The following is a 15,051-nucleotide window of genomic DNA, read 5'->3' as shown; positions in this document are numbered from 1 at the left end:
CTTCAGGACAGGGTCTTCTGCAGGAGTCCCCACTGCCTGTGGTGGGGAGGATGGGCTACCAGAAATACTAATTGTGGGATGCTCTTTCCAAAGAAATGCGCCTGGTGCCTACTTTGTTCTTTTGGCACCAGACAAAGGCCTCTGTATTTTCACAGGCCTATAGTTATAACCTCAGTCCAGCTGATTGCTTTTAAGATTATGCTGCCTTTTATGTGTCCTTTGTGTTCAGATTTGTGTTTTTTTAATTTTTAATTGCTTTTTAATTTTTTTCTTTATGTCTGCCCTGGGGACCACATGCCATCCTCCAGACCTCTCTGCCTGCTCCTTAGAATTCTCCCCAGGCCACACACCTCCTTGGTCATGCTTCATATCCAGAGTGTGTTTGCTTGACTGGAATGTGTCCTTGAACTTGGATAATGCCTTTTGCTTATCTGAATGGATAATAGAAAAGAGTGTGTAGAAACGAGCCTTCTGTACAAAGAAAAAACTTACATTTGACGCTCCATCCATTCTAGCCTCTGGACCCGCCCACCACTGGCATGCGGCCCTCAGCAGATTGCTCAGAAGGGAATGTGGTCCTTGGGCTGACAACGTTCCCCACCTCTGCTTTATGTAAACCACCCTGGGAATTTTTACTGAAGAGGGATATACAATATTTATAATAAATATATTATATATTTATAATATAGATAGAGAAAGCTCTTGTCAGCTCACCTGAACATATTTTAAACATACCATTTCCAAATGTTGAAGGCAGTCACCGTGATTTACCTGGGGCAGGAGGTATAAAATAGAGACTGCTCTTGGTAAACAGAGACAGGTGGAGCATGTGAAATGGGTTGTTTCCTGAAGGCATGAGGTGGCGTACATATACAGGACAGCTTTCTACATTTCAAGTTTAAGTCCACCTCATCGCCCATGCCTGTTTTCACAGAGTCTAGGAAAAGTGTAATCTACAATATAATGTGATATGGATATTCAATATATCTTGTATTATTAATACTTCTGTTCTTTTAATGGCAGTGGAGAAGACAATTTTGGCAAGAGCTATATTTTAACCTTCTGCAACATTATGACATGATAAGCATACTCGCCGAAATCCCTTTACCAGCACAATGATAGGACATTGGAAGGCTAGCCAAATCCTGCTCTATCTACAGATATGTACCTCTGGGGAGTCCCTCTGCTAAAAATCCTCCTCCCAGGCTGAATTTACATAATCTTTAGTAGCCTGAAGCTAGTATGATCTCAAATTGAATCTCCTGCAGTTACCTGGAAGGTGTTCTTTTTTTCTTTCTCCTCTAAGTACAGGATGGAAAACAGCCCACACTGCTTGAAGCAAAGCTTAAAACTACAAGCATTTCAAATAACAGAGTGTCAGCAATTTAATCCTCAAGCTTGCAGAGAAGGCACACTATTTATCCAAAGCCAACAGTGGGTTGGACATTAGCTACTAAGAAAAGAAACAGTCAGGAGAAGGACTGGAGACAGGCTATATTACCTACAGCTGACGCAAGGAAGCAGAGGAGATAATATAAGAAACTTACAGAAGACAGAATATTAAGTCACAAAAAGGCACCTCGTACAAAGGTAACATCTCCCTCCCCATGATAATTGTAATTTGAAATTCCGACATCCTTCTTGTCTTGTTATGAAGCCCCCACCAGCCTTCATTCTGCTAAAGCAAGCATTCACAATTTATGATCTACCAAGCAGAATGCAATCCACTAGACGTGGATGCCTGCCAAGTGCATGCAATCCCTCAATCCTAATTTTTGCATGCTCAGCAGAAAGCTTATACGAGTAGTATTTTTCTCCAAAGATAGCAGCTTTTCCAGGGGTGACGGGAAACTCTAGATTGGGAAACCATGGCAGGGGAAAGAGTTAAACAATCCCCCAGAGTTAATGCCCTGATCACATCCAAAGCCTTTTATTTTTGGTTATTCTTTATTTAGGGTGTTTATATTTGTTTATTTTAAAAAAATAGTCAGGAGATCCAGTCACAAATCTTCTACTTCACATGTGGTTTGATTGTGTCATGTTCCATCCCAATTTAAACTGGCATCTCTCCTCCATAAATATGCAGACCCAGGAATGAAGCAAATATATGCTCAAACTGGTTGTTTGTTGATAATGGATGTGTGTCTTCACTAGACAGAAGCCCTCCAAACAAACTTCCTCCACTACCATCGAGAGTTTTCCTGATTGCAGCCTTTTATCTTTGCTTTTTATCTTAGAAATAGTGATAGAGAGATAGAGGAGGTCTCTGCTGATTTGTAGTGAGCCAATGAAGGGACTGTAAATTTGAAAACACTTGTTGGGGAACAATTTTCACCTGCACCAAAAGTTTTCCAAATTGCAGATCCATCTCCCTGATCATATAATATAAACATGAAATTGTTTATTGGCTTCAGGCATGGTGGTATTCCTATGTGTGCAGAAAAGATGGAAATTTTCACTGGGAAAAGAAAAAAGATGCTGTTGGAGGTCACTGATTCATAGGATCGCCGTAAGTTGTAGTCAACTTGAAAGCACATAACAATAACAAAAGTAAAAAAGATTTCACACACACTCCCAATATAAATGAAAAATATGTTTAAAAATCCCAAGAAGATATATTCCCGTTCTGAAAGACTAACATCAGAATGTCAAAATAATTCCGTTTTGCTATACAGGCCTCACCTCTCAACAACAGTGTTTCTAATGAAATCCACTGGAAACAATGGAAAGCTTGCTCTTTTCTCAGTAGGACTTCCATAGAAACATCCAGTTTCAAGTCCCCCTAAGACCACTTTCAATTAACCAAAGAGAGTAATTAAAAATTGGGCCAGAGAGCAGTGGGGAAAACAGTGGAATTTCTAAAGCCCTGCCATTTGTGCCAGCCAGGGTGGAACATAAGAAGAGCCTGCTGGATCAGGCCATTGGCCCACCTAGTCCAACATTGTTTTCCAGTCGCCAACGAGTTGCCCATGGGAAACCCATGAGGAAGGAGGGGACCGAATGTTGGCTTTTGGGCGAGGGGTCTTTTTTCCATTTGGCCTGAATTGGGGCCATCTCAGAGCAATTTTGGATCTGGCAGATTCATGGCTCATTCTGCTCTGTCCCATCCCCCCCGAAATTCCATTCTGGGGCCCAAGCTTACTCACACTGGCAAGAACACTGTTGTGGTCGCTGCTGAGCTGCCCATGCTTTTGGCAGGTACAGTGCGGGTCTCAGCTGCAGCAGAGCCCTTCTGCTGGTTAGAAGGACACCTCCAGCAGTGCTGATCAGGGGTTAAGAATGTGCTGCAAGTGGCTTGCAAAACCTTTATCAGTAGTAGCCATTCCTTTGCTAACCGAGTATGGAAATCTCCTCCATCAATGTATCCCAAGGTCTCAAGTAAAATCCTATATTATTTTTGTCAGTTGGCCAATCAGGTCTAATTTTTGATTATCCTAAAAATAACCCAGAGACAAATTTAGCATCTAAGCAGCTCATGGGGTGAAAAGGAAATCTTTGTCATATCCATACATTGAAACCATACATTTAAAACACATGGTTTCCCCAAAGAATCCTGGGAACTGTAGCTCCACAAAGCTACAATCTCCAGCACCCTCAACAAACTACAGCTCCCAGGATTCTTTGGGAAAAGTCACACGCTTCAGTTCTGGTGAGTAAAATCAGACTCTTCAGCAGACGGTTGCAAGTAGGCAAAGTAACAGCAGTGAAAAAAAATCCGATGGAGGGGGAAGGGATTGTCTGGAGCTTACAGGCTTTTAAACATAAGTACATTGGTGAAAAGCATTATTCAACTGTGAATAACTAAACACAGAATAACAAGTTTTGTGGAGGAAGAATCAACACGGTTTCAGTAAAGGCCTCTTCAAAGCCTTTTGGAATACTTTGGGAATGCCAAAAGAGACAGTACTAATGCAGTAGACTATAAGTCCCTTGACAAAGGTATCTGAGTAAACTTAGCTGTCAGATTATAAGAAGACATGTCCTCTTATTGATCAATGTCTGGTTAAAGAACAGTAAGCAGAAGGTAGGAATAACAGGGCAGTTTTCATGTTAGAATGAAGTAATTGATGTGGATCTATATTAAGATCAGTGCAATTTGAACTTACTCATGGATAGGCAATGTGGTGCCACTGCCTTCCATATATTGTTGGACTAAAACACCCATCATCCCTGATCACTGGCAATGCTGGCTGAGGTTGATGGGCATTGTAGGGCACTACACTGGCTACTCCGAGTGGAAAGAGTGAGCAGAAAGGTTGTCAAGTTTGCAGGTGAAACTCCAAGCAGACTGACAAGACCTCCCAAAGGACCTCTCCAATCTGGGTGAGCAGGCAACAAAATGGCAAATGAGATTCAGTGAAAGTAAGAGTAAAGTGATGCACATTTGGGCAACATGAAACTTCTAAGTAGCAATTTGTCGGGTCACATGAGGCAAGTAAGCATTGTCTCAAGGTGACTAGTCAAGAGTTTGGCCTGTCACCTCCTGTACTGTTTTGCCCAAATGGCTTGCTTAAAAAAAGCTGCTGATCTGAGTCTGAAAGGCTATAAAAGGGGGTAGATGGATGCTGAATTGGATGCTGAAAGCAAGAGTGAGCTAGGTAAGGTTAACTGGAATGTGCAGGTTAGTATTCAAACAATTGAAGTGGGGAGGAACAAAACACCAACAAAGCAGCCTGGTTTTCCTTTCTATACAAGAAACTCTCTTCTTCTCATTTTCCAGAAGGCCATTTCTGACACATCTGAAGTGCATGAAAGCGAAAAGCAGGTATGAACCATGCTGGAAATAGTGCCTCCAAGAATCACAACTCAGAAAACAGAAGCCATTATGAGACACCAGCACTCTCTGAATTGCAAAAGCTGATATGGAGAAGAGGAGGATCTGACAACCACGTGGACCAAGTGTGGCCAAATCTCTACCTTGGAGATGCGTAAGGGAAATTACATCTTGTTACTTACCTGCCAGAAAGGGAGCAGAGGGTTAAAAGTAGTGAACTTATTCTCTTTCCAAAGATTTCTGAGGCATCCTCGTATCAACTTGTATATTCATGAGCCTTTGGAAGGAAGATGTCAGGGTTTGTTTGTTTTTAATGGCTCAAATGGATAGCTGCAAGTAGCCTGAATTGTGTTCTTTGACATACATAAATCTCATTGAGAAAATAGTGCAATAAACTGCCTTGCTGGATCAGGCCAGAAGTCCATCCAGCCCAGCATCCCATTGCCCCCAGTGGGCAACTAGATGTTTCTGTCTGGGAAGCTCACCAGGCCTTTGTCTATTCTCTAGGGTGCACTTTCCATATGCTCCACCACTATACACCAGTTTTGTTCTTGTGGGAGAGCATACTTCAGCATAAAGAGCATGAGATGTCAGGAGTTCCACTGTCTACATCCTGACACAGAATTGAAACAGGTGATTATTTTCCTGCCATGGACAAACTTTTTCTACCATTGTTCTTTATTTACTACTTCATTTTTATCCCAACCTCCTTCCAAGGGGCTCTGGGAAGCATGTGTAGTTTCACCCCTTCCAGATCCTCAGCACTGTACGGTGGGGTAAGTTAGGCTGAGTGCGTGTAACTGACCCAATTGATCATCCAGGGAGTTTCATAAATAGGGATTTGAACCTGTGTCTCTCCGGTCAAAATTCAGATCTATCCCCCCTTAATGTTGCATTGGCTCTTGCCACCTCTCTCTCATCTACCTACTAAATAGGCCTATATCTTTAAATAACTTTATATTTCAAATATGAACAAATTAAAACTGATATAACCTTTAATACTCATTTGAAAAAAATTAGAACAACCTAAATATAACTAAAATATAACTGATTAAAATATAAAGTTATTTTACTTAACTAGTTTATATTATTCTATTTTGTGGAATCTGGATGTTCAGATCCGTTTGTTTGCAGTTATTTTGTCTGTTGGGTTAGGACATGTTTTTTCTTTGCTGAGGATCAGGCTAAATCCTGCCTGCTGCATTGGGGCTGCATGGCCTAGCCTCCACCAACTAGCCAGTGGGACACATCACAAGTCCCTAGGGCAGCACTGTAACCAGCCTTCCTTTTTAGGTGGAGCAGCCACATTTCTAGGTGGGCATGGGGGGAGAGATGCATTGCTCCAGCCAATTCCTCCCCCCTTTCACTGGTGGAGAGGATGTGCAGGTCAGGTTAGGGGAAGGGAAAGGCATTGACCTTCCCCTGCACTTATCCTGCAGCCAGAGAGTGTGTTAATTAATTAATTAATTAATTAATTAATTAATTAATTAATTAATTTGTATCCCACCCTGCCCAGGGCAGCAGATAATGCACTAAAAACATTTTAAAATGTCATAAAAACAGATCTTAAAATACATTAAAACAAAACAGCGTTAAAAACATTATTTTTAAAAAACAACTTAAAAAAGGGTTAAAAACATTGTTAAAAAACATATTAAGCAATCCTAACACAGACACGGATAGGTCTCAAGCTAAAAGGCTTGATGAAAGAGGAAAGTCTTCAAAAGGCGCCGAAAAGATAGCAGAGATGGCGCCTGCCTAATATTCAGATATTTTACATGAATGAAATTTAATCTGTTGAGCTGTCTCACCCTTTTTTGAGAGATCAACAGGAATACCACACTCAAAAGCTTGACTTTGCCTACAGCTTCATTCCCCTTTCACTGATGGTCTGTCTCTGTGTTTTGATTCTTCATGAACTGAACTACTTCGGAGAAAAACAATGAGCTCCTGAGCTTGGCTTTGATGCTGCATTAGGTAGTTGTAGATTCCACCTGAAAAACAAAATAGTCTATACTACAGGTTTATGGAAAGGCAGGGAGAAAATAAATACTATAGGCTGTGCATGTTAACTCATTATTAAGAATCCCTCTTTTTGGTCTTGTTCCTGGTCTTTAGATTGTTCTTCCTGTTGAACAATCAAGGGAAAACTTTTTAACTGGCTGTCATATAAAGGACAAACTAAGCAACTGGAAAGTAATTGTGGAAAGCAATTGATTTTGTTTTACTGGTTACTGGGTTGATTTTTCTGTCCAGAAACCCTGAAAAGATGCTGAGCTGCACATATTGGGAAAATCAGAAATTAGGCCTGAGTTACAACTTAGGGGGACCGTGTAAAAGTCGGAACAGAACGTTAACAGGCCGGAACGGGCCCTTTATAAAAGAAATTGATGCCAAAAACACTGGGATGTGTTAGAGACACTTGAGAACAACATTTAGGAACAAAAACCATTCCGATAGGATTTTTATTAACCCTTTAACAACCAAAATGCCCTCCGGAACGGAATGAAACAGCCCAGAACGGCGACTTCCCAGCGAGCCAGACTTCCAAAATTCACCAGTCCCACATGACTACATGGGATGTATGCAATAAGACACAAAACCTCCATGAAAACCATGTTCTGATACCCGTTCCAGGCTATAATACGCTTTTACGTAAAACAGCCCAGAACTGCGACTTCCCAATGAGCCAGACCCACCAAATTCACCAGTCCAACATGACTCAATGGGATTCATGCAAAAAGTCACAAAACCTCCACATAAGCCATGTTCCATGCAATAATACATCTTTCTGAACAGAGCCCAGAACATCTGAACCAGCCAAGTCAATCAAATGCACCAGTCATGCATAACTGTATGAGTCAATGCTCTGGGCCACAAACTTTCACAGCAACCACATTACAAGGCCCATTTTTGTTGGGAAAATGGCCCAGAATGGCAACTTTCTAGCTAGGCAGGTCAACTAAATTCACAGAAATATTTGAGTTAGCCAAAGCAACAAAATACTTCTGTTACAATATGGCACAAAATGTCTGCAAAAACCATGCTCCAGTATCTATTTCAAGCAAGAAACTGTATTTTTGAAAAATGGACTGGAATGCCCACTTCCCAAGATGGCAAAACCAATGAAATTCACACATTGGACTAGGCTGAAAAGAATGTTGTTGTTTTTTAATGAAGTTGTACTGGGCAATAGGCATGTGTGCAGGTCACAGTGCCTGTTTCCTATGGAAACTAGTCCTCAATGTAAATAGAAGGTGCAGGGACTGAAGCCCCCATTTCAGGATCCCACTAGGGATCAGCTGCCCTGCACCTTCAATTTAGTGTTGCAAAGCTCATCGTGCAATTGTTTATTGCATGATTGGTATCTCATCTAGTTTGGCCCTCAGACTGGCAGTGGCTGTCCAAGGTCCTGTTCTCCAGCCTTTTTGCCTGAGAGCCTTTTGACTGGAAAGTTATTCTGCCTCCACCTCATGTGCTCTGCCCAATGAGTGGGAGTCCCTCCTACAGGTTCCAGACTTTAATAACCTTGATTTTGAAAGTAGTTATGTCCGAAACTGATTTTACAGAAAGCAAACTGGTGAGGTTTGGCCCAGAACTTGAATACAAGGCAGAGGTGGAGTCTGAGCCCAAGCACACAAGAGCATTTCTTTGAACCCAGTTTTTTCCTGTGATAGCACATCTATTTCACAGAAGGCAAACTCTATTTCTCTCCCCTTCTGCCAGCCGACTTGCCCCTCCAATCTCTCTTTCTCTCTCTCTCCCCAATTCACCAGCCATTTGCAACCTGGTAGCAGCACCAATAGTGCTGCTTAGTGGACCTACAAACAGCAAGAAAGGGTATTGCTGATCACCCCAGAGGTTCCTGGGTCATCCTGTGTTATCTCCCATTTCCCAACAAAAGGAGAGGCAGCAACATGTGTGGCTGGTGAATTTGGTAGGTCTGGCTCAGTGGGAAATCGCCGTTCTAGGCTGTTTTATGTAAAAGCCTATTATAGCCCGGAACAGGTACCAGAATGTGGTTTTTGTGGCGGTTTTGTGGCTTACTGCATGAATCCCATGTAGTCATGTGGGACTGGTGAATTTCGGAGGTCTGGCTCGCTGGGAAGTTGCCGTTCCAGGCTGTTTCATTCCATTCCGGAGGGCATTTTGGTTGTTAAAGGGTTAATAAAATCCTATCGGAATTATTTTTGTTCCTAAATGTTGTTCGCAAGTGTCTCTAACACATCGCAGTTTTTTTAGCATCAATTTCTTTTATAAAGGGCCCTTCCCTTTCTGGCTTTTACACTGTCCCCAACTTAGGTGTCCACCCAGCCAGCTAGCTAATAGTAGTGTACAGTGCAATATTTCTGTTCCTCTAGGGCTGTTTTCATCCTTCACCATCAAGTAATCAAGAAAAAGAAGGGGTGGGAACAGCCAGTATGATTGTGGGTATAGTGAATGCTTTAAAAGAATAAAGGGTAGCCAATTTTTTCAGATCGCTTTAAGTTATCTCCTTATTTCATTCTTTAGCAATAAGCACCCAATCCTGATCTGCTCATTATAACAACTACATAATAAATAAACTCTTACTTCTTACTGCAAGCAAACAAACAATCTTCTTTATTGCTGGCTGGGTAAACAGCACAACTAAAAATGAAACTGAAAAGCAGAGCAAAGGAAATTCCAAGGGGTGGAGTCTGTTCTGCCATTTCCAGTGCGTATCGTATCCACCTCTCTCTTCTGAAAACAGGGACACATGATGTTAGTCAAACCCTGCCCCTTTTTACTGTAAAACATGGTGGGAGCAGCTTAGTGTGGTTTTTTTTAAAAAAAAAATCAGCTTCAAAGAGATTTCGCAATTGATCGGCAGATCAACCAGTTCCCCCTCCAGGTGTGGCTAATGGAAACACACTTTGCTCTGGCTACTAGTGTGTTCACAGCCTAACTGTAACCCATAATACAAATATATATTTAACTCTTCAAGGTTCATGTTGCTATGGAGGCTGTTTTTTCAGGATCACTGAAGTAATTATAGGGTGATTGTGAACATGAAAAATCCACCCTCAGGGAAAGTTTTGAGTGAGCAGACTTTTTGGTCTCTTCCAGATGAGGCTTTGGTTGTGCACTTGCCCTGCAGGCTCTGAATTTTTCAGAGGGTCCTGTTCTTAAATGTGTCCTGTATTTAAAACAAGTTATCATTCTGTAAATGGAGATTGTCATTGTCTTTTAGGTCAGAAATTAAAAAGACAATTTCCCCCCAAAAGCCTAGGGTTGGTGGCATCCCCATTCCCCTTCCCTGGCTATAGGCCTGCCCCAGGGGTTCCTGAAGAATACAGGTCCCTCCATCATAAAGATGGAGATTTGCTATAAAACAAATGCCATAAAGAAGTTTGAACATTAAATTATAGTACTGTGCAGCATGGCAGGCTCTCTCTGGGCTCAGGTCAAAGGAAGAGCCAAAGTAGGGAAACGGGAGCTTTCTGTTCTTATGAAAACAGTCACCTTTAGGGGACTCCAAACGCCCAGCAGAGATAGCTTTTATTGGGGCCCTTAAGCCAGTGGTGCCCAGCACTTAACAACACAGCAAGAGGAAGCAAAGGAGGGGGTGCAAGAGGTCAAACGCAGGCTGAACAATCCGCAGAGGCCTATAGTCCAAAAGCAAGAGGGAGAACAGAAATTACTGTTGATGTGTGCTTTCCTCCAACAGCTTGGCAAGAGAAGGAAGCCTTGTAACCATTACTGCCTGACAAAGCAGGTTGTAGGAGCCATAATCTAGCAGACAGGGAATCTGCTATGAATTGGAGAAGGGACAAAAAAAGGACATTGGTTATGCTCAGGGAGATGAGACACAGGAGCTCATTACTGCTACCCTCCCCAAAACTAAAGAGACCCCTTCAGTGAACCCATTACAATGCAGAACATTAGCAGCAACCCTTCATGCTCTTTTGACAGATGGGCAGCTAGAAGCAAAGCCATTCTTCAGAACCTTGGCATTACCCACATCCTCAACGCAGCAGACGGGCCGTACAACATCAACACAGGAGCTCGATATTACAGAGACCTCCCGATAGAGTACTATGGGGTACAAGCATTTGATGACACTTCATTTGATATAAGCATTTTCTTCCACGATGCAGCCAATTTCATACACAAAGCCTTAAAGACTGGAGGAGGTAAGAGCTAGGATGGGAGGAGGAACAGCATTAGAGATGAGAGAGACATTCAGTTGCCCACTGTGTGTGCCCAAAGGTGCTGCTACTCTGATTCAGCAAAACATTTAAGTGCACCCTTTCATCTTGCCATATTTAGCAAGGGGCTTAACGCTAAGTAAGGATGCTTTGCTTAATTGGTCCTTCTTGCTCAGGGCTGGGGCTTCCCTGTATTACATCTCTAGCAGAGCCAGTGTGGTGTAGTGCTTAAGGTGTTGGACTACAACCTGGGAGACCAGGGTTTGAATCCCCACATAGCCATGAAGTTCACTGGGTGGCCTTGGGCCAGTCACTGCCTCTCAGGCTCAGAGGAAGGTAATGGTAAACCACCTCTGAATACCACTTACAATGAAAACCCTCTTCATAGGGTCGCCATAAGTCGGAATCGACTTGAAGGCAGTACATTTACATCTATAAAGAGGAATGGGGGGGGGAAGCATGTAGGATTCTTCTCACCCTTTACTTACCCTCCTCCTATGCCTTTAACAGCAGCTTAACACACAGAATTGGAGCAGGTGAAACTTTTTCTAGTGTAGGAGCAAAAAGGAAGTGTAGAAAGTGTCACCTGAATAATTTCTCTGTGCCTGGCTGAACTTAAAGCCACAGATGCAAGGCTAGTTTAGAAAAGAAAAGAAAAACACTTGATGGGAAGGAATGGGAAGGAGAGATGCAAAGGAAAATTAAAAACATGGAATCAGGGAAAGAGATGAAGGGGACTGGCCAGTCTTCAACTATGGGCTTTGCGTAGTCTCTGACAGTGAGGGAGAAATTCAAGTCAGTTCGCTTTTTAATGCAAACCTACCTAATCTGCACTTCAATATGTGAACTGAAACAAAGTTATCCTTCAACATTTAGGTTTTCCAAATTTTATCCCCAAAAATGTGTACGGAAAAGCATGTATTAGGGGAAAGTGTGCATAAAAATGCATTATGTTAGTGAAAATAACAAACAAAAATGCATTACACTCGTGGAAATGGCTTGCAAAATGGGTGTTTGTTAGGAGAAACCCACAACGAAATGTTGATGAATTTTCATGAGGACTTTTTTTTTTATTTAAAGCAAACCAAAGCAGAAATGTGGAGAAATGAACTTAAGACTGGAAAAATGAGAAACAGAGAGAAGCTAGCATTGACAGATTTGACATTCCTAGTAGTCCCCAGATACCCTTAATGCTGATCCTGCTTTTCAAACAACGTCAAGAAAGTTAAACCATCGTCCTCTCCACAACTGGGTTCACCCTCTGCATGTACAAAGAGTGCACATGCACAGTGGGAAGCAGTAGCTGCTGCTGCCCCTCAGAATCCACTCGTTCAGGGCCTGTCTGCAAGGTACCACTACCTCAGGGTCTTCTTCAGCCTGGGGGCCACATTCCAAGGGCCATACACTAGTGGTGGGTGGGGCAGAAGCAGAAGTGGGTGTAGCAACAAATGTACATTTTACCTTTGCACAGTAAGCAGATTTCTACTCACGCTCCCCTCTATCCTCCATCCAGATTAGCAAGAGGCATTATCAGAGTTCAGGGACACATTCCAGTCAGGCAAATACACTCAAGGAGGGTGCAGAGCAGGACCGGGGTGGAGTGTGTGGCATGGGAAGAGGAACGCGTGGCTGGGTAGACACATTGTAGACATGGCCCCAAACATGTCTGTGGCAGGGGGTGGACTCTGCCATACATATGGAGCCGTTATGGGAATAGGATGCATGTGTCTGTCACATTCACACTTTACATTTTTAGGTGACCCATTAAATCTTAGATGCAGCTCTGAAAATTGCAGTCTGCAAAGCAGTTCTTTGATACTGATACAATTCTATGTTACATTTTAAGTCACTCCTATATCTCAAATCCTGTTTTAATTACTAGGGCTATCAGCCAATCTGATGTTTAAGTTGGTTAATCACCTCTGTTTTCATTAAGTTATGGTTTTAAAAAAAACACAAGCATTACCCAGAAGTCTCAATACAGGTGCCCTTTTATGATAACCTGATGCATGCCTTTTAAAGCTCACCACACAGAAGGGAATCGCACCTCATCATCGGCCCTGGGTGTTATATAAAGTCCAAGTCTGTCTCAGACCTGGGCCCTTTAACGGCTCTCTAGAGTATTGACAGACTAGTCTACCTTCAGCGAGAGAAAGCCTTTCTTTGAGGATGTTTTTGTTCCAAGTTTGATTTGAATTTATTTTAATTTGGTCCAAGACCAGCAATCAAGTTTGATTTGAACAACAACTACAACACATTAACTGCATATGTAATATTCCATTCAAATGCAGCTAGAGGTTACCCCATAAGTATTATTTGAACAGATTCCAGCATGGATGGGGAACCTCAGGCCTGGAGGCCAAATGTCACCCTCCAGGCCTCTCTATCCTGTCCTGAGGATACTTCCCACTCCCACTCTCCCCAAGCACACTCCTGCTCCATGCTTTCCTTGAGTGCTTGTGCCTGGCTGAAATGTGTCTTTTAATTGTGCTACTGCCTCTCGCTTGCCTTAATAGAGGATGGAGAAGTAAGTACAGTAGGGCCCCACTCATACGGCGGGTTACGTTCTGGACCCCCGCTGAAAAGCAAAAAATGCTGAAAAGCGGAACTCATTTAATAGAATGGTGTGCGATGCCCAAAAACTGCTGTAAAAGCGGAACAAGTGCCATATGAATGGGGCTTTAGTGTAATTGCATCTAATTGAGACCACCGCATTAGCGAAGCGCCATAAAGCGGGGCCCTACTGTATAAGCTTTTGTTTTGCATGTCTGAAATGTAGCCTACTGTAGAAAGGTAAAAGTCACACCCATTGCTTCAGCTACTTTTGCCTTTGGCCCCACCCATCACTGGCATGCAGCCCCCAGAAGGTTGCCCAGGAGAGAAGGCCCCCCTCAGGCTGAGAAAGGTTCCCCACCCCTGCTATAAGCATATTTTCTTTGTGAAGCAAAATGTCTAACTTTGTATACTCTGTACAAGCTCAATGCTGCTCTCTTGTTTCTCTACAGGAAAGGTATTTATCCATTGTGCTATGGGGTTAAGCCGCTCAGCCACCTTAGTCCTGGCGTATCTGATGATCCATGAAAACTTGACACTTGTGGAGGCCTTGAAATCAGTGGATTCACACAGAGGGATCTGCCCAAATACAGGGTTCCTCATCCAGCTCCAAGCCCTGGATATCAAATTAAATAGTGAGAAGAAAGGTGTCTTGGCACTCTGAGAAAAAAGTAGTGGAGCAACACTGCAAAGACAGGGGATGCTCCAGCACCAATACTACTTTTGGAACGATAATTCAAAAGAGAAAAATGTTAATTTTACTCCAGCAGGCTAGGTGGTTGGAGTCCTCCACCTATATGTGCTGTTTATTCTTACCATTACATTTGATGCATGGTGGCTCACATCTAGGTTACACCATTGGTCTTCAGTTAGTGGGTCATGACCCAGATCTGGAGTTTGCCTGACCTGAGATGTATCACACTGGTTGAAGAACGTATAAAGAAGAGCCCCGCTGGATCAAACCAAAGGCCCATCTAGTCCAGCATTCTGGTCTCATAGCAGCTCACCAGATGCTTATGGGAAGTCCATAAGTAAGGCATGAGCTCAATAGCCCTCTCCTACACATGATCCCAGTGATGTGGCATATGCCACCATTAGAGCAAGGCCTGATGCACACATCCGCCCAAGCTGCTGTTATCTCTGGCAGTGGCCATTTTGAAGGACAGAGAATGTGTAAAAAGTTGCAGCTTAAGCTGTTTCCCCGAAAGGGCTGATGTATTCACTTGTATGGTCTGAGGGGGTGGCTGTATCTGATTGCCTCTCCTACTGTTGCTAGGGCTATGTCGTATGTAGGGCAATAAAAGGCTTGACCTAACGGCTGTGCAGGAGTTAGGGTGTGATCTCTGCTTCAGTGAAGTGCTTCACTGAATAAACAATCTTAAAACAGGCTTTGGCTTCTTCATTGAGTCTCCCACAAAACAGAACCCATCGTAAATTCCACAACATTTCCTGGTGTCAGAAGTAGGATGTAGTGATATCCAGGTCGGGATTCCCTGGAGAGGAGAGTATGGATGGCAGACAGCACGCAATCTGAGAGGTAAAATATCCTGTCTG

At 42.9% G+C, this 15,051-nt stretch overlaps 1 protein-coding gene across 2 annotated transcripts; it reads left to right on the top strand.

The window, feature by feature from the left end:
• The first annotated feature begins 1,478 nt into the window (after positions 1–1,478).
• LOC133388710 (dual specificity protein phosphatase 13B-like) lies at positions 1,479–14,830 on the top strand. 2 transcript variants are annotated; one of them, XM_061634867.1, is made up of 4 exons: positions 1,479–1,590; positions 4,721–4,928; positions 10,709–10,929; positions 13,950–14,830. In XM_061634867.1, the coding sequence occupies exons 2-4, from the start codon at positions 4,768–4,770 to the stop codon at positions 14,159–14,161; spliced, it is 594 nt and encodes a 197-aa protein (XP_061490851.1). In that variant the 5' UTR covers positions 1,479–1,590; positions 4,721–4,767; the 3' UTR covers positions 14,162–14,830. The 2 variants fall into 2 exon arrangements, with proteins under 2 accessions (XP_061490851.1, XP_061490852.1); XM_061634868.1 differs by lacking the exon at positions 1,479–1,590 and adding an exon at positions 2,456–2,509.
• The last annotated feature ends 221 nt before the right edge of the window (positions 14,831–15,051 follow it).

Source organism: Rhineura floridana, chromosome 7 (assembly GCF_030035675.1).
Source record: "Rhineura floridana isolate rRhiFlo1 chromosome 7, rRhiFlo1.hap2, whole genome shotgun sequence".
NCBI lineage: Eukaryota > Metazoa > Chordata > Lepidosauria > Squamata > Rhineuridae > Rhineura > Rhineura floridana.
The sequence above is the reverse complement of the archived record's forward strand: the minus strand, read 5'-3'. Positions and strand labels throughout refer to the sequence as shown.

Bases quoted from the DNA above. Each gene is read 5' to 3' on its own strand.
- LOC133388710 (XM_061634867.1), top strand. From the start codon at position 4,768: ATGAACCATGCTGGAAATAGTGCCTCCAAGAATCACAACTCAGAAAAC. The intron at 4,929-10,708 runs GTAAGGGAAATT...CTCTTTTGACAG, and splicing joins AATCTCTACCTTGGAGATGC to ATGGGCAGCTAGAAGCAAAG. The intron at 10,930-13,949 runs GTAAGAGCTAGG...GTTTCTCTACAG, and splicing joins AGCCTTAAAGACTGGAGGAG to GAAAGGTATTTATCCATTGT.